Genomic DNA, 22,600 nt, shown 5'->3' with positions numbered 1-22,600 from the left:
CGACCCCCACATCCACATGCACCCTGTCCCCCTCTCCCCCAACCGAGCACCGTTGCCTTTTGTTCACAGTGATGGCTCCTGCGCCCAGGCCAGTGGGGGCATGGAGGACTCCGTGGTGGCAGCGGCGGCGGTGGCAGCCGGCAGACCCAGTGCCCATGCCCCGAAGGCTCAAGCCCAGGAGCTGCAGGAGGAGGAGGAGTGGCCGGGGGCAGGGGCTGCCTCCCCAAGGGCTGGCCCCCAGCACATGGCCTCCCCCGGCCGGCAGCAGCCTGCCCTGGCGACCGCGCTGTGCTCCCACACCCCTGCCGCCTCCGATTACGAACTCTCCCTTGACCTAAAGAATAAACAGGTACCCAGGGCCTCCTAGGGGGGCGGGGAGGGTGGTGAAGGGGCCCTGTCTTTGGGGGCTGTCGAGGGTACCAGGGATATCCCCGCTGGGCCCCCTCTGCTACAGGCACATCTCTTTTGCCACAGTTCTGCATTGAACGACCTAGTTTGCCCTTCCCTGGACCAGCCACAGGCCTCTGCCTTCTACCATGGCAGGGCTCATACCCTCGCAATGCTAAGCCCTTGGGCAGCATGTCCAGGGGCTCTGCTCCTTGTACAGTGCTCAGCAAGCCTCCACTGCCCCACAGACCACTAGGCAAGGAGCCTATTGTTCTCTGGGGAAGTCCCCACCTCCACCTGCTGCTTAGAGGCCGTAGTCCAGTTTCCATGCCCACCAAGGGAGTCGATGCTAGGCACCCACAGGCACAAACGAGGCACAAAGACAAAGGTCTCCTGGAAGCAGACAGGATTCCCAAGATCCATCCAGACTGGGGGAGTCCAAAGCTTCCCTATTGGAGAACAAATTCCATGGAGGGACCTGGGCCTCCATCTTCCATTCAGGAAGAGAAAGTGGCCAATTGTGGGGCCCCCATTGAACTCCCAAAAAAGATAATGCCTCAGTTTGTCTTGGCAGGCAAGAGTCTTAATGGAAGGGGTGTGTGTGTATGTGTGTGTGTGTGTGTGCACTTCGAGAAAGGTGTGATGGCATGATACTGTTAAAGAAAGGACTTTGAACTTGGAGATGTAGACGTGGGATCCAATCCTTGCTCTTCCTCCTGATGAACCCAGTGGCTTTGGGAGTGCCAGTTAAGCCCTCCAGGCATTGATTTTGTCATCTGCAAAAAATTGGAATTAACTTTGAATCATTTCCCAGGTCCCTTCTGCCCTAAAATGTGAAGGTTCTAAAGAACAATTCTTCAACCCAATAGGCAAGGTACCTTCAGAAAGGAAGCTTAGTCTCCACTAAGACTGAGTCAAGCCAAACTAACCTGCTTCCTCTCTTGGCATTGATGCCAAACATGTCCTGGCTCAGGCCAGCTGTAGGCAGCACATCAGTAAAGGGTTTGACCAAATCCCCCAAATCATCTATGTGCACATGCTGGGAATGTGTGGATTACTAACAATGTAGTAAGCGGGATTGTTCTCAAACCAAATTATCCAAAAAATGTCCATCAAAAAAAATCCCAGGGAGTTAAGTGGAAGCGCCGTCCAGGTCGACCATTAGACAAGGCAGCAAATTGAGGCACACAAGTTACATTCACCTGGCTGCTGATGACATAAGGCTGAAAGAGAACAGCTGATACCTTGGGGATAGCATCACAGACTTTGTAAAAACCTCATCAGGGGCCGGGCGCAGTGGCTCACACCTGTAATCCCAGCACTTTGGGAGGCCGAGGCGGGGGAATCACGAGGTCAGGAGTTTGAGACCAGCCTGACCAACATGGTGAAACCCCGTCTCTACTAAAAATATAAAAATTAGCCAGGCATGGTGGAGGGCGCCTGTAATCCCAGCTACTCAGGAGGTTGAGGCAGGAGAATTGCTTGAATCTGGGAGGAGGAGGTTGCAGTGAGCTGAGATTGCACCACAGCACTCCAGCCTGGTGACAGAGCGAGACTCTGTCTCAGAAAAACAAAACAAAACAAAAAACATCTCATCAGGACAGAAGGATGGTTTTAATGAAAAATAAAAAAGTCAGATGAAATGTGGAAAAACCTAAAATTCTGCTCCTAGCTTCAGAAAGCCCACCACACTAGTATAAGACGTTCAGGCTCCAGCCTGAGAGACTGGCCTTAGGGATTCAGGTGCCTGGAAGCTCAGCCAGGAGCAGGGGAAGCAGCTGCCGGAGCAGGAAGGGCCCATTTCACACTTCACGGGAGGCCCGCACTGCCCGGCAGAAGGGAGTGCTGCACCCCCGGCAGCCCCGCGCCGCTGATGGTGATGGTCAGGACCCTCGAGATCCACGCTTGGTGCTGGAGGCTGCATTTAAGGGAGGAAACAAGAACCCTGAGGTTCCTGAAGAGCAGGAGGATGGGCTGGGGTTATGTGGAGAGATCGCAGACAGGAAAACAAGTTTTAGATATAGTATATGAAGGCTATTGGAGGGGGAGATTTTAACTTAATTAACAAATAAACTGTTAAAAGTATGGAATGCTCTGCTTGTGAGGTAGGGAGTTCTGTGTCTCTGGGAGTGCCCAGGCAGGGCTGGGTAACCATCCACCTGCGACGTATAGTGTGATCTGGGGGCCACTTGGCCAGATGAGGGGTCCTCTGCTTCTTGAGGTCAGAGACCATCTCTTATCCATTTTGATACCTCCCCAGCATCCAGCAGAGTGTGCTGGACACAGTAAGAGCCCACTGCGTGAGGTTTTTTTGTTTTGTTTTGTTTTTTGTTGTTGTTTTGAGACGGAGTTTCACTCTTGTTGCCCAGGCTGGAGTGAGTGCAATGGCGCGATCTCGGCTCACCGCAATCTCCCCCTCCTGCGTTCAAGCAATTCTCCTGCCTCAGCCTCCCGAGTAGCTGGGATTACAGGCGCCGCCACCACACCCAGCTAGTTTTGTATTTTTAGTAGAGACAGAGTCTCTCCATGTTGGTCAGGCTGGTCTCGAACTCCTGACCTCAGGTGATCCACCCGCCTCCGCCTCCCAAAGTGCTGGGATTACGGGCATGAGCCACCGCACCTGGGCTGGGTGAGCATTTTTTAAAAATAACGATGCTCTGCAAATCAACAAGGGAATGGGGTACCAAGAAACAAAAAATAATGCTTGTACCTGCCCCCAAAAGAGATTACAGTTCCACTTAAGGAGTATCCGGTCAATAACACCAGATAAAACGTGTGTATTGGTTTGAGGCAGGTGAGTTCGTTTGGTTTTGACTGACTGGATGCAGTATCGGGGTTGGTGCGGGATTCTGGTCGGTACTGTGGGCTTTCTCTATGGGGGCATAATTCTAATAGATAGCTTCTGCACGTTGGCCAGATTGAGTCAGGTGAGGTGAGGAGTGGCAGTGGGTGCAGCAGGGCCCTCCGCTGAATGAGTCCAGCCTGGGAGAATAGCTTGGTTCCCCTGACCTGTGTATCCCTTTAGACCAAGTGTAGGCTGGGGGTTGGGGGAAGGGGACCAGTAAGGCTTGAGGAGGCTAGAGCAAGGTTCCTGGAAACATGGCACACATTTGTAGGAGACTGAACTCTACTCCTCTCTCTTCTGCCATGAGCTGTATGGCCTTGAGCAAGTTGCTTGACTTCTCTGGCCTCAGCTGCCTCCTGTCTCTGGGGACTTCACAGGCTCTTCCCTTGGCCTCAATCTCTGAAGCTTCCACTCCCCTCCACACCCCTGCACTTAGCCTTCTCTTGCTTTAGGACTTGCTTTAGGTACCTCTTCCTCCTCTCAGGCAGCTTTCCCTGCCTCCCAGGCCTGCACTGGGTGCCCCCTCAGTGATCCCACAGTACCCCGGTGTCCCCTGTCACAGCCCTTCAGCCCTGTGTCAGCATTTCCTGTTTGCTTGACCCCCTCCTGAAGGCAGGTGCATGACTTGGTCCTCATTATATTCTCAGTGTTTAATGCAGTGCCTGGTGAAGAAGCTGCTGGAAGCATGAGAAAGGGGAAATGGTCACTAGGTAACGTAAAGGGGGATGGGTATACAGCCTGGGGCCCGGAACCGACTGCCTTAGGTCTCTTTGAGAACCCAGTGATTCCGCCAGCCACCCTGAATCCTGTGGTCCATGGCCTGGGAGGAGTGCTGGACACTCTTAGCTCCCCAGCCCGCCGACCCGCCAAGCCTCCTGTGTCAGCCAGTCCGGATTCCCAGGAGTGTTTTCCTTGGCTCTTCTCCCTCCTTCACCTCTGCTCTAGCCCCAAGCCTAGACTTTGCTTCTTAACAGTTCTGGAATCCCACCCTCTCTTGCCTTCCCCACTGCCCCTGCCTCAGGAGGCCAGGCCATCCTTCCTCTTGCCTGCGCCCCTGGCGAGACCTCCTGTGCTTCCCCTTCTTTGAGCTGTGCTCCTTCCAACCTCACCTCCACAATGCAGCTGAGTCATCTTCCTAAAGTGCACCTCTGACCGCAGTGATCCCTGGGAGAGCCTCTGATGGCTCCTCCTGGTGTGCAGGACAGAGGCCTCTCCCCGCTCCCTGCCACAGTCCCAGCCCCACGGGGCTTCCAACCGTTCTTATTTGCTGTCCCGAATCTCAAGCCACCCTCACCTCTGGGCTTTCGTGTGGTTTTGTTTCCTCTCCTGGCGATACTCCTCGCCTGTCCCTGACCCCGTCTGCTGCACCTGGGAGACTTCTGCTCATACTTCAGGTTGCAGCCGAGGCACGTGCTTTTACCCATTGCCTGTTGCCTCCTCTGTGCTGTCTGGGAGTGGGAGCTGTTCTGATTAACTGCATGGACCATGTTGTTCTCAGGGCTGTGTGGAGTTGAGCAGGTGGGGCTCAGGACACCTCCAGGGTGCTGCATAGCCCACAGGAAGAGCCAGTGCTCCTGGAGCTGTGCCCTGGGAACTGCCCTGTCTTTGCCCACCTTTGCTGCCCTGCACCTTGCACAGTCTTGGGCACCTAGGAAATGCTCACCAGGGAAGGAACATAGGAATGAAGGCACAAGCAAGTGAATGACCAAACGAGGCCTGCCCTCCAGCTTCCTGGCCCTTCCCCAGCACCTGTCACAAGTCACACAGCAAGACGGTCCTCCTGCCAGCTCTTCTCTGCTCCCTCTGCCTTCGACCCTCTCACCCCACCCCCGCAGTCCTGGGGGATACAACGTAGGGCGGGCCAAGGAGTGAGCATGCAGGTTCCTTTGGGGAGCCCTTTAGGAAAGTGGCTACGGCCAGGACATAGAGGGCCTAGGTGTGATTTTGAAATTCCTCCAAGCCCTCGAGGGGGTTTGTATCCTGTTGTGGAGTGACTGGAGCCCTGCTTGGCCATCTGAATTACAGAGCCCTCTGGGCTGTCCACGCCAGAGGGCTGTGGAGCTGTGGTCAGTAGAATCTGGACCCTGCTCCCCGAGCCAGGTCCTGGACAGAAGCCATGTTCTGCTGGAGAGAAGCCCCTTCCCACAGATCCCCAAACCCCAAGCCTCAGGGTCCAGCCTCACTATGAGGCACCTCTTCAGGGAGATGTGGTGGCTGTTTCTGAGTCACTTTCCCTCTTTGTACCTTGGTTTCCTCATGTGTGAACCAAGGGTTGTACCAGAGTGCCTCCTGGCCCCTTCCCACGCTGAAGGTGAGATTTCTACCATGGGCACAGAGGGCACCGGGGCACCAGCCTACAGAGGACAGTGGTGAGGACGGGGCACTCCAGGGGTTGTTCCTCTCCCCAGTTCATTCAGTTCGGGAAACCGCACTGCACAGCCACTCCGTCCCAGGCCCTGTGCTAGGCCTGAAGACACTACGATGCAAAAGATACAGGCCTAGTCATCAAGTCATCAAGGCGCCCACAGCCCAGTGGTGGGCAGACACAGGCCAGTGGTGGGCGGACACAGGCCAGTGGTGGGCGGACACAGACCCAGTGGTGGGCGGACACAGGCCAGTGGTGGGCAGACACAGGCCCAGCACCAGTGGTACTGCCTGAGCTGTAGCTCTGTGTCAGGCCCAGGCTAACAGTTGCCATGTGTTATCTCCCCGGGTCTGCACAGTGTCCCCGTGAGGTTGGCACCATTACTGTCCCATTTCTGAAATGGGAAGATTAAGGCTGAGTGATGTTAAGGAACTTGCCCAAGGACACAGCCCTAGGAAGTAATGCAGCCAAGACATGGACTCCACAGCCCGTGGTTTTGAGCTAGTACCGTCCACCATCTCTTGGCATTACAGTGAGGAACAGGCCCCGTGGAAGTGGCACACAGTCTGTGGAGCATGAGGAGGGCAGGCAGCCCAACCTGGCTTCAGAGCCACTCCTGGGACAGCTCCACTGGAGAGTCTCGTGACCTCACTACTGGCTGAGCCATAGCGCGTCCCCCATGCCCACCTGGCTGCCTGCTCCCAGGCAGGCCTCAATGCCCTGCGTGTCAAGCACTTGCTGTATTCCAGACAGCAGGCTGGGAGGAGGGCACACAGAGCAGGCATGAGTCCCCTGCCTTGCAGGAGGCCACAGCCCTGCCCAGCACAGACCCAAGGCTCCTGTGGGCCTCTCCGAACACCCCCAAAGCACCAGCCTCCCCAGGCTCTCTGCTCCTCAGCCTCACGCCCGGGCTCACCTGGCCAAGTTCTGGAGGCTTACAACAGGCTGTGCTTTCATGGTCTCAACTGGGAAGTCTTGGATGGGAGCAAATTCTCATTCACATTTGGAGCCCCCCACACCTGGCCCGCGCTCCTCAGCACTGTGCCCCCCAGCTAGCGGCTCTTCCTCCCCACGCTCTGGCTTGGCCGCCATCTTTCAGCGGCCTCTTCAGGCTCAGCTGCCGCAGCAACCTGAAAAAAGGGAGCCTGTTCTAATTAACACTGAGAGGCTCATTAGAGAGACGGAGGCCCCCGCGGCCCCTGCCACTGATGCTTCTGGCAGAAGCTGAGAAATTGCTCTCTTGGGAGGAGGCGAGGCCATCAGTCCTCCTGATTTCTGGGGTTTAGAGAGAAGTGAGCAGAGCTGCTCCCTGGCCAGTGGGCTCAGACCCCTCTTTCCCTGGGGCGCCTTCCCTGCCCCACCTCTCTCTGCTCTCTGACCTGGCTCTGGTTCAGAATGGGACTGGGGTAGATGGGAGGGCTTGGCTGTCGTGGATGGAGCTGACCTAGGCCATTAATGAGTCCCCATGTCCTGCCAGGATGCCGGGGTGGGAGGAAGGATGGAGTCCTGGGTTCCAAGCCCAGGCCTGGACAAGAGCCTGGATTTTGATTTCCCTGGGGTCACAGGAGAGAATTCAGTTTAGTTCATGTCTGCAAACAGCCTCAACCACAGGTCTGGCCCAGCACTGGGCACAAGAGATGCAGGGACAGCTGTCTTGCCTGTGATGGACAGTCTGCGGTGAGAGCTCTGAGCAGGGGGTGGCACTGAGCATTGAGGGTGGGGAGGAAGGTGTAGGGGACAGTGCAGGTTGGGGGTGTGGCAGGCCCAAGTCTGGGATCAGTGGGAGTTGGTTGTTAAATGGGTTAGGACACATGATGGTGAGCCCAGAACTGAATTCCAGTGTTATTCAGGGAGCAGTTGCTCCATGCCAGTTAAGGTGCTGGGTGCTGGACAGGATGACTAAGACATATTTGATGTTGTGAATAACTTATGCTCTGTTGGAGCCTGGGGGAGGGAAAGGGAGGGAAGGATGGGTTGGAGAAATGCCACAAAGATTAGTGCCAAAGACTGAGTGTCAAAGAGAAGTTGAGGCCAGAGGCAGGGAGACCCCGTCTGTTCCGGGCATTGAGAGGGCTGCATGGAGGAGGCACATTTGAGATAGGTCTCGAAGAAGAGGACATTTCTACCTAGACGAAAGGGGAGGCTGGGAGTTGAGGTTGGGGAGAGCATTGCAGGCTGGGAGAGAACGCAAATGAGTGCCCAAGACTCGTGGGGGCAGTCGGGGAGAGCAGGCAGGAGCTGCTGAGCACTGTGGACTTTGTGGCCCTGCCAGATTGTTAGGGCTGGAAAACCAGGAAGAAGCATTTGCATCCGTTTGGGGCAATGGTTCTCAAACAAAGAAAAGCCTGTGTTGACGCCTGCTGTCTGAGAGCTTGGGTCTGGTTCTGCAGTGTGAGGTGATGGTGGGAGTAAGAAGGACACAGAGATAGTAAGGATGCTGCGGGCATCGTCCAAGTGGGAAGACAGAGAGCCCTATGTGGTGACATTCTGGAAGGAAGATCATGGGTGATTGCCAAAGGTCTAGGGGTGGGGGGCCCGGGAGCTACAGCAGGCTGACAAACACAGTGGACAGGACCAACAAAAACCCCAGGACAAGGCGAGTTTCCCAGGCTGGGTGCTTGTCAGGCCAATAAGGAAGTCAACCAGAGCTGGTTTGGGTGAGGTAGGGAAAACAGTCTAGATGGACAGAGGATCCACAAGCTGTTGGAAATGTGGGTCTGGGATCAAGGCTAGGAATGGAGACTTGAGAGTCATTCCCATCATTATCACTGTCACCATTAAGCAGTTACCACTTAGTAAGCTCCTGCTCTGTGCTGGGTGCTACATGAAATAATTTAATCCTCATGAGAAGATACAGGGTCAGCAAGATAAGCCCCACTTAATAGATATGAAAACTGAGAGTCAAAGACGTTAAATTCATCCAAGGCCAATCAGCAGGGATCTGGGGCCGGTCATTCCCCTTATTTGCCACTTGCTCACCGGCCCATCAAAGTAGAGTGAAGTTAAGAGAATGCACTGGGTCCTCAGAGGGAAGGCAGACAGGGCTGAGAAGGTGTCAACCTGGGGAGCCTGTTTAGAGTGACCTGGAAGGCTCTGCCTGACATAGCTCCCCTCTTAATTCATTGTTAATTATCACCTGTCACAGGTTCCTCTGATAATGTCCAACGCAGAAGCTATGGACGATGTCCAGAGTGTATGGGGAGAATTAAAATGTGTGTGGAGACTGGCAGTGGCACCCATGTGACTCGTAACCAGCGCACATAGGAGTTTTGTGGCCAGAATACAGGATTAAGAGGTTGTAGGGAGACAGGACAACCCGGATAGACTGAGTAATAAGCACTGGGAGAGCTGCAGAAAGGAGCAGGGAGGGAGGCTGAGGAGGCCCTTGGGCTGAGTGACAAGCCCCAGATCTGCCTCTTCCCTGCTGATGGGCCGTGGATGAGTTTAACATCTCTCGCCCTTGACTGAGACGGGAGGCAGCAGGAGCTAGCGCACAGGGCTCAGGGCAGGGTTGGGTCAGTATCTGGCGTTTGCTCCTGGAGTGAGGCAGAGGCTAGTGTTCCTAGAGGTTCAGTGGAAAATAGGAATAAAGGGAACGGGCTAGTGCCCCAGAGGCAGTGGAGTCAGCAGAGTTACGCTGTAGCCTGGGGAGATCTGGAAAGATCTGTGGCCAGGTGCAAAGCTGCAGATAGAAAGAAGGAAATCGGAGTAAAAGGAGCACCTGTGGGATGAGCTGAACACACAAAGGAGGCAGGAGGGGGAGAGCATCTGCTGTGGGTCAGGTTAGGAAGGTTTTTGAGAGTCACAAATATAACTTTGGAATTAATTTGTCCAATACATACTCGTTGAAGACCTACTATGTGCTGGGTACTGTCCAAGCGTTGGAGGAGACAGCAGTGACCATGGAGGGCAAAATCGGCCCTCGTGGGGCTTGATGTCTAGTGGAGGATGTGATGGGACAGATTCAAGAATGTAAAATCTGGTTTTCTTTCCTGGTTGGGTGAAGCATCGACATCGCCCAGTAGTAGACGGAGTCTCCTAGGGTTATGTCAGCCAGTCTTCTGCCTTCAAGCAGGGTGACACCATGCCAAGGGCCTGGACCCCATCACCATTTTGGGAGCATCTCGAGCAATGGATTTCATACCTTCCCTGTGTTGCCAATAGCATCTCGTGCTGCAGAAGAATGTTCTTGGGCCTGGGGTTTCCCTAGAAGTACAAATAGGCCAGATGGAAAAGAAATGTGAAATCTGGCCGGGTGCAGCGGCTCACACCTGTAATCCCAGCACTTTGGGAGGCCGAGGCGGGCAGATCACCCAGGCGCCAGGAGTTCAAGACCAGCCTGGCCAACATGGCAAAATCCTGTCTCTACTAAAAAAAATACAAAAGTTAGCCAGGTACAGTGGCACACACCTGTAATCTCAGCTACTCTGGAGGCTGAGGGAGGAGAATTGCTTGAACCCAGGAGGTGGAGGTTATGGTGAGCCGAGATCATGCCACTGCACTCTAGCCTGGGTGACAGAGCAGGACTCCATCTCAAAAAGAAAGAAATGGGAAATCTGTCCGTTTCTCATGGTGCTTGAGTAAGGTTGACAGAAATTGAGAGTAAAGGAGCCAGTTTAGTGCTCAGTCCCCTTCCTCTCTACGTTTCCCCTGGAGAAGGACTTTCCTGCCTGAGCCAAAGCCAAGTCCCTATTCCAGGCCTCAGGAAGTGTGTCCAAGTTCAGCAGGGAGAATGAGCCAGGCTACATTATTTCTGCAGGAGCAGGAACAGAATGCCTCAGAGACAAGTGTCTGTGTCTCTTATGGGTGCATGAGGTCATACCTAGTAAAGATCAAGTGGGCAGCTGTCCAGTTCACACCGTGGGCAGAATTCTAAGATGGCCCTCAAGTCCCCTTCACGCCAGTGTACGCATCCTATGTAATCCCCTTCCCTTGAGTATGGGCAGGATGAGTGAATGTGATGGGACATCACTCTGATGATTAGGTTACCATTTGGTTGCTTTTGAATTAATAAAAAGAAACATCATCCAGGGTGGGTCTGAACTAGTCAGGTCCACCCTATAAATGAAGCTGAAGGCCCAGACAGACACTGTCCTGTTGGCCTTGAAGGACTGAGCTATCAGGTTATGCAGAGGGCCACATGCTGGGGGATGGCCGGCAACCTCTGGTGACTGAGGGCCTAAGTCCTGCGATTACAGGAGCTGAACTGTGCCAACAAGAGTGAGCTCAAAGGAGGACCCCACACCTTAGATGATATTGCAGCCCTGAGTGCTATCTTGGTTTCAGCCTGGTGAGATCCTGAGCAGATAACCCAGATGAGCCATGCCCAGACTGGATTCACAGAGCGACGTGAGAAATAAACAGGTGCTGCTTTAAGTGGCTGGATTTGTGGTAATGTGTTGCACAGCAGTAGATGAGGAATACACTTGGTGTGGTTTAGAGCACCTTGAAGACCCCTCCAACAGGGGGATTGTGATAGCACTGGGAGCTTCCTCCTGCTCAGGGCCTTGTCCCTTATGGAATGCAAGTAGCTTTGAGAGAAACCATATAGGAAGCCTTAGTCGCCATTTACACATGAATCTGCATGAGTTCCAGCTATCTCCGAGGGTAGAGTTGGATGCTGGGGAAGACAGAATGATGTCCCCAGGTGTGGGAATGGGGAAGGCACTGAATGGCCAGGCTGGAAGCTGGGGAAGACAGAATGATGTCCCCAGGTGTGGGAATGGGGAAGGCACTGAATGGCCAGGCTGGAAGCACTGAAGACAAGCCCTGAGGATGCTGAGGATGCCCCGTTTTACCTGGGATTGCCTTTGTGGATTGGGGTTGTATCCTCAAGGTCTCTTGAGCTAAGAGGGTACCGCTGCTAGCCTGGTAGTGGGGCACCCATCACGCCCTGCAGGAAGTGAGCAGAGGGCACGGAGGCAGGCATTCATTCTGGCTGCAGCCTTTGGGGGCTCCAGTGGAGCAGGAAGCAGGCTGAAGTATTGTGCTGAGGGATGAAGTGTGGCCTTTCTATCTGTACCGCTCCCGACCCATGATCCCTGGAGAACATGGGAGTGATGTCGTTGTTCTTGCCTCCAGTCGTTCATCTCAGCGCACGCATCCCGATTCTTTGTTCGGGAAGGGCACCGTGTGTACCTGGCATGTCTGGTTGTGAATAGGACATAATTTCAGGAACCTGGAGCACTCTCACTTCCCAAACTTCTCTGACGGCTGATCAGAGTCTAGGATGCCACCATTTAAGCCCATCACCTTCTCACAGGCCTTGTCCCTTACTGAAAGGCAGAAGCCTCTGGGGGCATGGCTCCGTCATACCTTCCCTGTCCTTTCCTGAGAAGTTCCAATAGGGTGGAAAAGTGAGAGTGTAGCAACCTGAGAGGAGAAAGCCCGTGCACAGGAGGACGGAGCCGAGAGGAGGCACACTGGCCCCCTGACAGAAGCTTTCCTGGGATCAGATCTGCCCAGGTGAGGTGCCATGCCCCCGAGCCTGCACCACCCTGCCCTGCCCTGGTTGGACAGCTCCCACCATAAGAACAGAGGTGACTCAAATTGGGGACTCTTGGTAACGGTGGCCTGGAGGGACCCCCCTTCTTGAGACACCTACTCAACTTTTTAGCAAAGCCACATTTACTGAGCAGCTGACTATGTCCTGGGAACACACAGATGGTCCAGCCCAGATCCCAACCCTTCTGACGTTCCCAGGGAAAAAAAAACACCACAGAGACATGGTTGCTGGGGAGGAGTGGGGAAGCACGAGGAGCTGTGAGGTGTTTTTAGCATTTCTGTTTTTCGTTGTTTATTATTTTTAAAGTGTGCACAAAAGTAGAAACAATAGTGTTATGAACTCCCCCCAGCTATCATTCAGCTGTAACCATTTTATTAATATTTATTAATATTAATGTTGTGTCATCTAATCTAACTCTTCCACATTTTTTGACAGAATATTTTAACATATATTCAAGGTGTCATGCATTTTACCCATAAATACTTCTGTGTGCATCTCCAACATGAACTTAAAAAAAAAACAGACACGGCCGGGCGTGGTGGCTCAAGCCTGTAATCCCAGCACTTTGGGAGGCCGAGATGGGTGGATCACGAGGTCAGGAGATCGAGACCGTCCTGGCTAACACAGTGAAACCTCATCTCTACTAAAAATGAAAAAAAATAGCCGGGCGAGGTGGTGGCGCCTGTAGTTCCAGCTACTCGGGAGGCTGAGGCAGGAGAATGGCGTAAACCCGGGAGGTGGAGCTTGCAGTGAGCAGAGATCCGGCCACTGCACTCCAGCCTGGGTGACAGAGCGAGACTCTGTCTCAAAAAAAAAAACACACACACACACACACAAAGTCTCACCTTTTTGCCCAGGCTGGAGTGCTGTGGTACAGTCATAGCTCACTGTAACCTCCAACTCCTTGGGCTCAAGCAATCCTCCTACCTCAGCCTTCCCAGTAGCTGAAGACCACAGGCACACACCAGGACACCCAGTTAATTTAATTTAATTTTATTATTATTATTTTTTAGAGAGAGACAAGGTCCAGCTATGTTGCCCAGCCTGGTCTCAAACTCCTAAGCTCAATCTTCTCTCAGCCTCCCAAGAGGCTAGGACTGCAGGCCTGAGCTACTGTGCCCGTCCATGAGCATGTTGTAATACCCGCCACAGCATCAAAATCTGTCCACCATACACAGCACCTCCCTCCTGGCCCTTGGGACATCACCCGTCCCCAGAACGGATCCCTCCATCCTACACCTCTAGGAGTCTTGCGCGTGGCCGTGACATGCTAGGCGGTTCAGACTTGGGCTGCCCAGGAGCCCCCCAGTGTCCATTCCTGGGCCCCACCCAAGTTTGGCCGGGTGACTCCACCACTCCTCAGAGGGGTTGACCACCTTTCCCCTCTGAGTCCTTCCTCCTCTCTGTCTTGTCCTTGCAGATTGAAATGCTAGAACATAAGTACGGGGGTCACCTGGTGTCCCGGCGCGCCGCTTGCACCATCCAAACCGCCTTCCGCCAATACCAGCTCAGCAAGAACTTTGAGAAAATCCGCAACTCGCTTCTGGAGAGCCGCCTGCCACGGCGGATCTCCCTGCACAAGGTGCGGGCACCCACGGCCGAAAGCCTGGCGGCCGAGAAAGCGCTCATGGAGGGCTACGGCCTCATGGGGCTGCCGCTGGTGCGCTCGCCATCCCTGCCGCCCACCTTCGCGGGCACCCTTACCGAGCTGGAGGACTCCTTCACCGAGCAGGTGCAGTCCCTGGCCAAGTCCATCGACGACGCGCTCAGTACTTGGAGCCTCAAGACCATGTGCTCCCTGCAGGAGGGTGGCGCTTACCAGCTCCACCAGGCCCTGCAGGCGGCCGCAGGGTCCCCGGGCCTGGAGGGCGAGATGCGGGAGCCGCAGAGCGCAGGCCCTGGGCCCGGGGATGAGGCCGCGGAGACGCCCGGCCTGCCCCCGGGCCACAGCGGCACCCTCATGATGGCTTTCCGGGACGTCACGGTGCAGATCGCCAACCAGAACATATCCGTCTCCTCCTCCACGGCTCTGTCGGTAGCCAACTGCGTAGGCGCTCAGACGGCCCAGGCCACAGCAGAGCCCGCGGCGGGCAAGGCGGAGCAGGGCGAGACCCCTGGGCAGGAGGCCCCGGAAGCCCCCGCTGTGGGCCGGGGGGACGCGTCAGCGGAGGACTCATGCACAGAGGCTGGGGCTAGCGGGGCGGTGGATGAAGCCACAGCAGCCAAAGCAGAGGAGGAGGAGGAGGAGGAGGAGGAGGAGAAGGCGGCGGCAGAAGTGGGGAAAGGGGCCAAGGCTGAGGCAGGCGACTTGGAGCAGCTGAGCAGCAGCAGCACGTCCACCAAGTCCGCCAAGTCAGGCTCGGAGGTGTCGGCCTCCGCCTCCAAGGATGCCCTGCAGGCCATGATCCTGAGCCTGCCGCGCTACCACTGCGAGAACCCAGCCAGCTGCAAGTCGCCCACGCTCTCCACCGACACCCTGCGCAAGCGACTCTACCGCATCGGCCTCAACCTATTCAACATGTAAGTCAGCCCTGGCCCCCAGCCCGGAGTCCTGGACGTCATGGGAGGGATGGAAGGAGGAGGGACACCTCTCCTCCACCAAACAGGGCACCAGGTAACTGCCCACGTCATCCCAGGGCCCTGCAGGCGCATCTGTGCCTTGCCTGAGCCCTGGGTCATGTTTAGGAAGTACGCATTTTATTTTTAATCATTCTGAGTTTATTTTAAGAGAGATTAAAGGAAAAAAATAACACATCAAACACATGCTTTCACAACTGTTACAGTTTAAGATGAAGCTAGGGTTTGAAAAGTAAGAGAATGTAAAAGAAAAGACAGTATTAAGTAAATAGCAGTCCAGGCGGTTTGAGGATTAAGCAGCAATCATTCGGGTGGAATATGAAGCCAGGGAAAATGCATTAGCTCCCAGCGTTGATGAAATGCGGGGCTGGTGGGGGAGGGAGGAGAGGCGCCTTGTAAGGAATGCCAGCAGAGAGTAGGAGAGGGGAGGGCTACCAGGAAGAGAGAGTGTGAAGCAGGCAGAGGCAGAGTAGAAAGAGAACAGGGGAGAAATGACCGACTGCCATAGCTCAGAGACCCCAATGAGACACAGAATGTATACAGCCAGTCCCAAGCGAGGAAAGGAAGCACACCTGCCCCTTCCATGGAAATGTCAAGTCCATGAGGCACTCGCCTCCATCCTCCACTCGTCGCTTCATAACCCCAAGCCAAGAGCATCTCTCTCTGGCCCTAATGCACATTCATCCATTCATTTGGCTGTTATTTATTGGGTGCCAGGCACTGTGACCACAGAGGTGAGTAGGAGACATCCCCTGGCCTCAAGAGGCTTCTCTTCTAGAGGAAGTAGCTACTGTTCATAGCTCACCTTACATAAAGCGTCTATAATCTTCCCAGCAGTATCTACACAGAGGTACTACCTTGCTGTTTTACAGAAAAGGAAGCCGGCTCACACCAGTAAGGCGAGTTGCACACGATGAAATAACTAGTACTCGGCAGACCTAGGGGAAGGCGGATCTGATGCTAAACCACCCCCACTTCCACAGTGTCACTTCTTCACGCACATGAAAACTCACACAGATACTTGTCTCCCCCAAGGCAGTAATTCTTAAACTATCCATAGCGAAGGACCAGTTTTGTTCCCCCACACCCCTCTGAAAATACATTGTGGGCTAATACTTTTGTAAAATACAATAAAAATGAGTTGCTAGAAAAACAATCACATGCCTAGTTGTCCTGGAAATGTTGAAATGCTATGGAAGGTTCTAAGTGCTTACCTTGTGTTTCTGCACTTATTTCCTCCTGGACCGGTGAGAAACAGCTCAGGGAGGAGCATGGCTTCAAAGCTTGCACAGGAAAGAGGGGGTGTGGCGGAGATCCCACCTCTGTTTCTCCCACCCTCTCTCCAGGGTTGGGGCATCTGCGGTGGGGACCTGCATATTGACAACAGGATATGGGTAGGGGGAAGGGCAGGCCTGGGGTAAGACCCAGGAGGCAGGGACAGAGAAGGGTCCTTCTCCACCTGCTCTGGAATTCACTTTGTTTGCAGATCTCCCCTGTCCTCCTTCTGGTCACGCACCATCCTCTGCGTGAGGACGTTCAGTGGGCTGAGGCTCTGGTGAGAGGTGCTTCCAATGGGGAACTGGATTTCCAAGGAACCTCTGGGCACTTCTATGGGTGGAAGACAGGGAGGAAAGAGTCATGGGTGGCTTCAGCTCACTCTCTACTGCTTCTCCCCACTCTCCCCACTCTCCCCACCTCCAGAAACCCGGACAAGGGCATCCAGTTCCTGATCTCCCGCGGCTTCATCCCGGACACCCCCATTGGTGTGGCCCATTTCCTCCTCCAGCGAAAGGGCCTCAGCCGCCAGATGATTGGAGAGTTCCTGGGCAACAGCAAGAAGCAGTTCAACCGCGACGTGCTGGAGTGAGTACCCGGCGCTCTGGGCTCCCCCAACTCCGTCCCACACCCCACCTGCCCGGGCTCTCTCCGTGAGCTCCTTGGTGAAATCCTCACTCCAGTTCTGACAGCTTCCAGCTTCCAGATTGTCCACAGGAACCAGTATCCCCTCTTTAGCCCATCACCCCAGTGAGCCAGAGCCCTGTCTCCCGTCAGAGTCATTGATTGAGTTCGCTCCAGGCCCGGCTCCATTTGAGGCACCAGGGATACAGAAATGGTCCAAAGAGACAAGAAGCCCTTTCTGTCTGCCACCGTCCAGGGCAGGAGAAACCAGGAAAAGGAAAGGGCTTGTGTCAGCTCTGGGGTTCATCTCTACCCAGTGACAAGCCCCTCGGCCCCCCTCCCCCAGGACCCACCCATTCTCCAAGGTTCATTTTCATATCGCTGGAGGCAAAAATGGGAGGCAGAAAGAAGAAGGGGTTAGACTGAGGGTTTTAGAGCAAGAAAATACTACAATTCCATAAAGATAAGTCAACCAACAAAATCATGACCAAAGAAAAACTGTTTAAAACCAAAGAAAATGGTTTTAAAGTCTAGTCGCAGGGTGGCGACCCCAAGGGTGCTGCCTTTGCCCCCGCTCAGCCTTGATAGTGTGGACAGGCAAGAGTCTCCTCACACTCACACCTCGTCCAGGATGGCAGGGTGGGGCTGGCGCTCCTCTGAGGCTGAGGGCAGGGCCTTGCAGCTGCTCCTTCCCTGGGACATCGGCTCCAGCCCCTGCCATGCCCCCCTGCTCTTTCTGGCTTCCACTAGTCCCCTAGGTTGGCCTCCTTCTTGAAGGTCACCATTCTTAGGGACCCTCCCCCATTTCTCTCTCCTCTTTCTCCTTGGGGACAGTCAGCAGACGTGTCTCCCCGGAGGCCCTGGGAGGAGCCATCCCTTTTGTACTGGCCCCTGGAGCAGCAAGGGACTGCCAGAGAGGGTTTGGACGCTGAGGGAGTCACCCACCCAGTGGTCAGCATCCCTGGAGTGGGAGTTCGGAGATTTAGCTTCTATTTATGGAGCTGTCTTGGTGCTGTGTGCCCACGTGGAGAAGCCCCTGTCCTCTGGGCCTGCGTTTCCCTGCCTGCAGAGTGGTGCTGGGTTGTAAGGGCTGGATCCATTGCCCTCTGAAATCCCTGTCACATTTCTAAATCCACTGATGTGGTGGTTATCTGACTGAGCTCAATGAGTGATGGCTGGGATCCGCTCAGGGACCTTGAAATCCCTGCACGGCCCTCAGCTGGGCAGAACTGAGCTCCTGCCTCTGACTCTTGGTGACTTTTGACAATGTATCATCCCTCCTGGAGCTGCTGGTGGAGACCCTCTGCGGGCCTCAAAGAGGAAAGAGAGCCAATGCTAGGCAGTGTCTCCCTGTCACCTCCTTTCTCTTCTCCCTCAGGCTTCCCTTCCCCTCCCCAGCACTGCTGTGGGGGCCCATGGAGGTGATACTGGGATCCAGGATACACCTAGGTTGCAGAAGGGGAAAGATGGCATTTCCCCACACCCTTCCTTTTCTGTGTCCCCCAGTCGGCTCAGCTCTCTGGCTTTCATGCACTGTTGTCCCAGTCCATTCCTCCCCAAGCCAGGGTGAGGTGCTGGCCCCGTCACCCCAGGAACCCCTCCTGTGTGTCTCTGCTCCGGGGGCAGGAGTGACTCTGCTTCACCCGCAGGCCCTGACTGTTGTCTGTTTTCTTCTGTCTTTCCCAGTCTCCATGTGGCCTGCGCCCTAAATTCTAACCTGCGAGGCCCACATTGATCTGGAGTGCGGGGAACGCAGTGTTTTCCTGCAGCCCAGGTGGTGCTGAGCGGCACAGTGAAAACTAATTGCCCTCCTCCCTGCAAGACTGGGTGTATGGGCTGTGGGCTGGAGGCCTGGAGCAGTGGCTGCAGCCTGTGTTGAGGACAGGAGCCGGGCTGGGGGCTAGGCTAACCCCCTTAGGCAGGGATCAGGCTCGGGATGGGTAGGGGCCAGACTCCTGCCTTGGTACACTCTTCCAGTGAGAAGAGGCAGGGTGGTGAGATCGGAGAAATAGCTGGACCCAGGCTCTGCTCCTCTGTGCTGTGTGGCTTTGACAGGTCACCTCTCTGGGCCTCGGTGTCCTCATCTGTAAAACGAGAGGGTTGGGCAATGTGCAAAGGTTTCTCCAAGTCCTGAGACTCCACCGCCTTTCCCATCGCTTAGTGCATTGGTACACTTAGTGCCCTAAACACTGGGGCATGCTTTGTCATCCTGCCAGAGCAGCCCGCAGGCCCCAGGGCAGTGCTGGAGTGCCAGGGCTCATGGGGGAATGAGTTGGCCATTTATTATTCATTCAACAAACATCAAGCACTTATTTATTGTGTGTTGAGAATGGGGCCACGCTGGGCACCCGTGTGTGTGTGTGTGTGTGTGTGTGTGTGTGTGTGTGTGTGTGAAGAAGTGTGGCTCACAGTCTCAGGGAACTTACAGACCTAGGTGTGGATGGGGAGAGGTGAGAAGGAGGAGCATGAAAAGAGAGTGAGAAGACCAAGGGGCCTCCAGCCAGAACCCTGGCTTGGGCCGGGTTGAGTGCAGAGCTGAGCCCCGATGTGCCCTGATGAAAGCCGCAAGGCCCTGGCATGCTGACTCAGTGCCACAGAAAGGAGCCCCTCCCTAAAGTCCATAGGTCACCGACTGCCTCGCTTCTCTCTGAGGTGGAGAGGACCCTCTCCTGCAAAGGGCAGGGAGAAGATGGAGAAGCAGGAAGTGGCAGGCACTAGCAGCGGAGGTGGGCGCTGGAGTCTCTGCATTTCCCTGCCACTCTGGCCAGCCAGTCTGAATTTCAGAATCACTGTCTCTTCCTTACTCCCGCCAGAGAAAACACACACATTAGCCAAGTCACCAGGTGCCATTTTGCCCAGGCCTGGAAGGCTTCATTGGGATTCTGTGCAGCAACCCTGTCCCCGCCTGGTGACATTTAGCAAGTGGCATTCGTTCTGTACAAAGCTGTTTGCTGAATAAAAGGATATAAATCACCCATCCCCTTGGAGACTAAAACAGCCCAAACCACAGCACTCTCCCAAGCAGCAGCCGATGAGAAAGCCTCTCAGAGGGGAAGGGTGCGCTTCCCAACTCTCAGGCCTGCCTGCGGGGAAAGGAAGAGGAGGGAGGGAGCAGCTGCCACCTCGGCTGCTGGTCTGTCTGAGCATCATGAATGCTGTGACATTTGCTTTCAGAATTTGGCCCTCAGCGCTCTTGGAAGCTGACATCTCCATCCTTTTGTGTCTTATTTCCACAGAAGACACATTCCAAGAAGGAATGTATTCTTCCCAGGCCTCATCAGGTGATAAGAATAGAAGCCATTCTGAGCTCAAAGAGCCACACCCACTCCAGTGTCTACCTGCGAAGGTTTTGCGTTTGGTTTTTTTGAGACAGAGATTTGCTCTGTTGCCCAGGCTGGAGTGCGGTGGTGCAATCATGGTTCACTGCAGCCTTAAACTCCTAGGCTCAAGAGAACCTCCCACCGCGGCCTCCTGAATAGCTGGCACCACTGGCATGTGCCACCACACCTGGCTAATTTTTTAATATTTTTGTAGCAATGCGGGTCTCACTATGTTGCCCAGGCTGGTCTCAAACTCCCAGCCTCACACAATGCTCCCACCTCAGCCTCCCAAAATGCTGGGATTACTGGCATGAGCCACTACATCCAGCCTGTTTGTTTTTAAAGGAGAAATCAGCCTCAGTTTCCTCATTAGTAAAATGCTGGTAAGAGTACCTGTCTCAAGTGAATTAAATGTTTTCAATGTCCATGAAGTGCCTGACGCTTAGTAAGTTGTCTGTAAATGTTAGCTCTTTCTTTTCTTTCTTTTTTTATTAGAGACAGGATCTCTCTTTGTCACCAGGGCTACTGGGCAGTGGGATGATCAAAGCTCACTGCAGCTTGAACTCCTGGGCCCAAGTGCTCCTCCTGCCTCAGCCTCCTGAGTAGCTGGGACAACAGGCTAAATGTTAGCTATTTCATTATTATCTTTCCTGCTTGAAAGCACAGACATTAGAACACCCCCTCCCCGCCGTCCCCTTCCCCACGCACAAGGAACCCTCAAACGTGACTCAAACTCAGGGCTACTAGGCAGACAATGAGAACTTGCTGGAACTTCCTGGGCTTTGCTGGGAAGGGGGTCAGGCCAGTCCGGGGAGCAGCCTGCAGCCTGAGGAAGCCCGGTGCAGAAGCTGAGAGTCGTGCGGTGGCAGGCCAGCAGCGGGAGCCAGACAGCAGCCAGGGTTAGGGTCCTCTAGGGCTGGAAGCCTCTCCCTCTCCGTTTTCACATGGCTGGGGAATTTGGCTCTGCTCTATTTCCTTTCTGAAATGTCCGCTTCAGCAGGTTTGAAGGCCAGTGGATGGGGAATGTTCCATGCTGGCTGTGAGCGGCCTCTTTCTGGCCTGGATGATTTTTCTGGTGTGAATCCCATGTACATGGAGAGCACTGGTGTCTACCATCTCCATGAAATGCAGGAAGGCAGCTTCTGGGGTGAGCTGCCGGAAGAAAGCTTCCTGCGTGTTCTTCCCTCCACTGTATCTGTTCCATCCTTTGTTAAATTCCAGGACATGTCAGGGTTTGCCGTTTGGGTCAGATTTCATTATTTTATTTCCATGGAAATATGTTGGCCAGAGTATAACAGATTTGTTCTTCTTAGAGGACATTTAGAAATGAAGACACATTGTCTGTCACATTCAACAGTCTGGAAGGCTCTGGCCTTTCGTTGCTAGGAAGAAATCATTTGAGAACATTCTGCCCACACTGCTGTGTGTAATCTCAGTTACCTTATTCCTGAGGAATTCCTATGAGGAAGGGGAGAGCAGGCCCAGGCGGACCTTACGTGTCTGGAGGAGATAAAAAGAGGCCCAGGCAAGCATTGTGGCTCACGCCTGTGGTCCCAGCACTTTGGGAGGTCAAGGCATCAGAATCACTTGAACCTAGGAGGTTAGGGCTACTGTGAACTGTTAGGGCACCGCCGCACTCCAGCCTGGGCAAAAGAGACCTCATCTCTACAAAAAAAAATTTTTTAATAGCCAGGTGTGATGGCGGGCACCTGTGGTCCCAGCTACTCGGGAGGCCAAGGCAGGGGAATCGCTTGAGCCCGAGATGGAAGCTGCAGTGAGTTGTGACTGTGCCACTGCACTCTAGCCTGGAAGCCTGGACAACAGAGTGGGAGCCTGTCTCAAAAAAGAAGAGAGAGAGAAAGAGAGAAAGAGAGAGAGAAGAGGAGAGAGGAGGGAGGGAGGGAGAGAGGAGGGAGGGAGGGAGAGAGGAGGGAGGGAGGGAGAGAGGAGGGAGGGAGGGAGAGAGGAGGGAGGGAGGGAGAGAGGAGGGAGGGAGGGAGAGAGGAGGGAGGGAGGGAGAGAGGAGGGAGGGAGGGAGGGAAAAAGGAGAGAGAGAGAGAGAGAGAGAACCAGTGCAGGCAGGAATAGAAGATTTAGGGTCATTTCCACTGCTTTGAAAATGGTACACTGCTAGCACCAGAAGGGTGGCAGGAGAACATCTTCAAAAGTGGTGTCTTTGGGGTTATGGCCTTGACCCTAACCTCTCCACTCTTTCCTGCCCCACTCCCCACCATGGATAGACAAGGGATTCTCCTGAACAGTCAACGGTTGTGAGAGTTTAAGACCTATTTACTTCTGTAGCTGGAGATCTTGGGACCTTCAGTCCAGGATTGAGACTCCCTTTGGCCTAGCCACTTTGGCATTTAAATTGGACTTTCATATAAAAATGGACCTACCTGCCACCCAGTCCTTCCCTGACTGCTCAGGCCTTTGCTCTGGAGGACTTAGTCTCCTCTGTGTGACAGCTGTGACTGCAACAGGCCACTCCGATGCGGGCCTTCTTTTTTTTTTTTTGAGACGGAGTCTCGCTCTGTGGCCCAGGCTGGAGTGCAGTGGCCGGATCTCAGCTCACTGCAAGCTCCGCCTCCCAGGTTCACGCCATTCTCCTGCCTCAGCCTCCCGAGTAGCTGGGACTACAGGCGCCCGCCACCTCGCCCGGCTAGTTTTTGTATTTTTAGTAGAGACGGGGTTTCACCGTGTTA

General features: G+C 54.4%; 1 protein-coding gene across 1 annotated transcript in view; it reads left to right on the top strand.

Moving 5' to 3' along the window:
* The window catches only part of LOC104672275 (IQ motif and Sec7 domain ArfGEF 3), a 107,134-nt gene that overhangs the window by 60,848 nt on the left and 23,686 nt on the right, over nucleotides 1-22,600 (top strand). Inside the window, exons 3-5 of the mRNA XM_030939234.1 lie at nucleotides 70-349; nucleotides 13,523-14,622; nucleotides 16,381-16,542. Of these exons, the coding sequence (XP_030795094.1) occupies nucleotides 101-349; nucleotides 13,523-14,622; nucleotides 16,381-16,542 (1,511 nt within the window). The 5' untranslated portion in view covers nucleotides 70-100. The remainder of the gene's footprint in view (nucleotides 1-69; nucleotides 350-13,522; nucleotides 14,623-16,380; nucleotides 16,543-22,600) is intronic.

This window comes from Rhinopithecus roxellana, chromosome 10 (assembly GCF_007565055.1).
Source record: "Rhinopithecus roxellana isolate Shanxi Qingling chromosome 10, ASM756505v1, whole genome shotgun sequence".
Lineage (NCBI taxonomy): Eukaryota > Metazoa > Chordata > Mammalia > Primates > Cercopithecidae > Rhinopithecus > Rhinopithecus roxellana.
The sequence above is the reverse complement of the archived record's forward strand: the minus strand, read 5'-3'. Positions and strand labels throughout refer to the sequence as shown.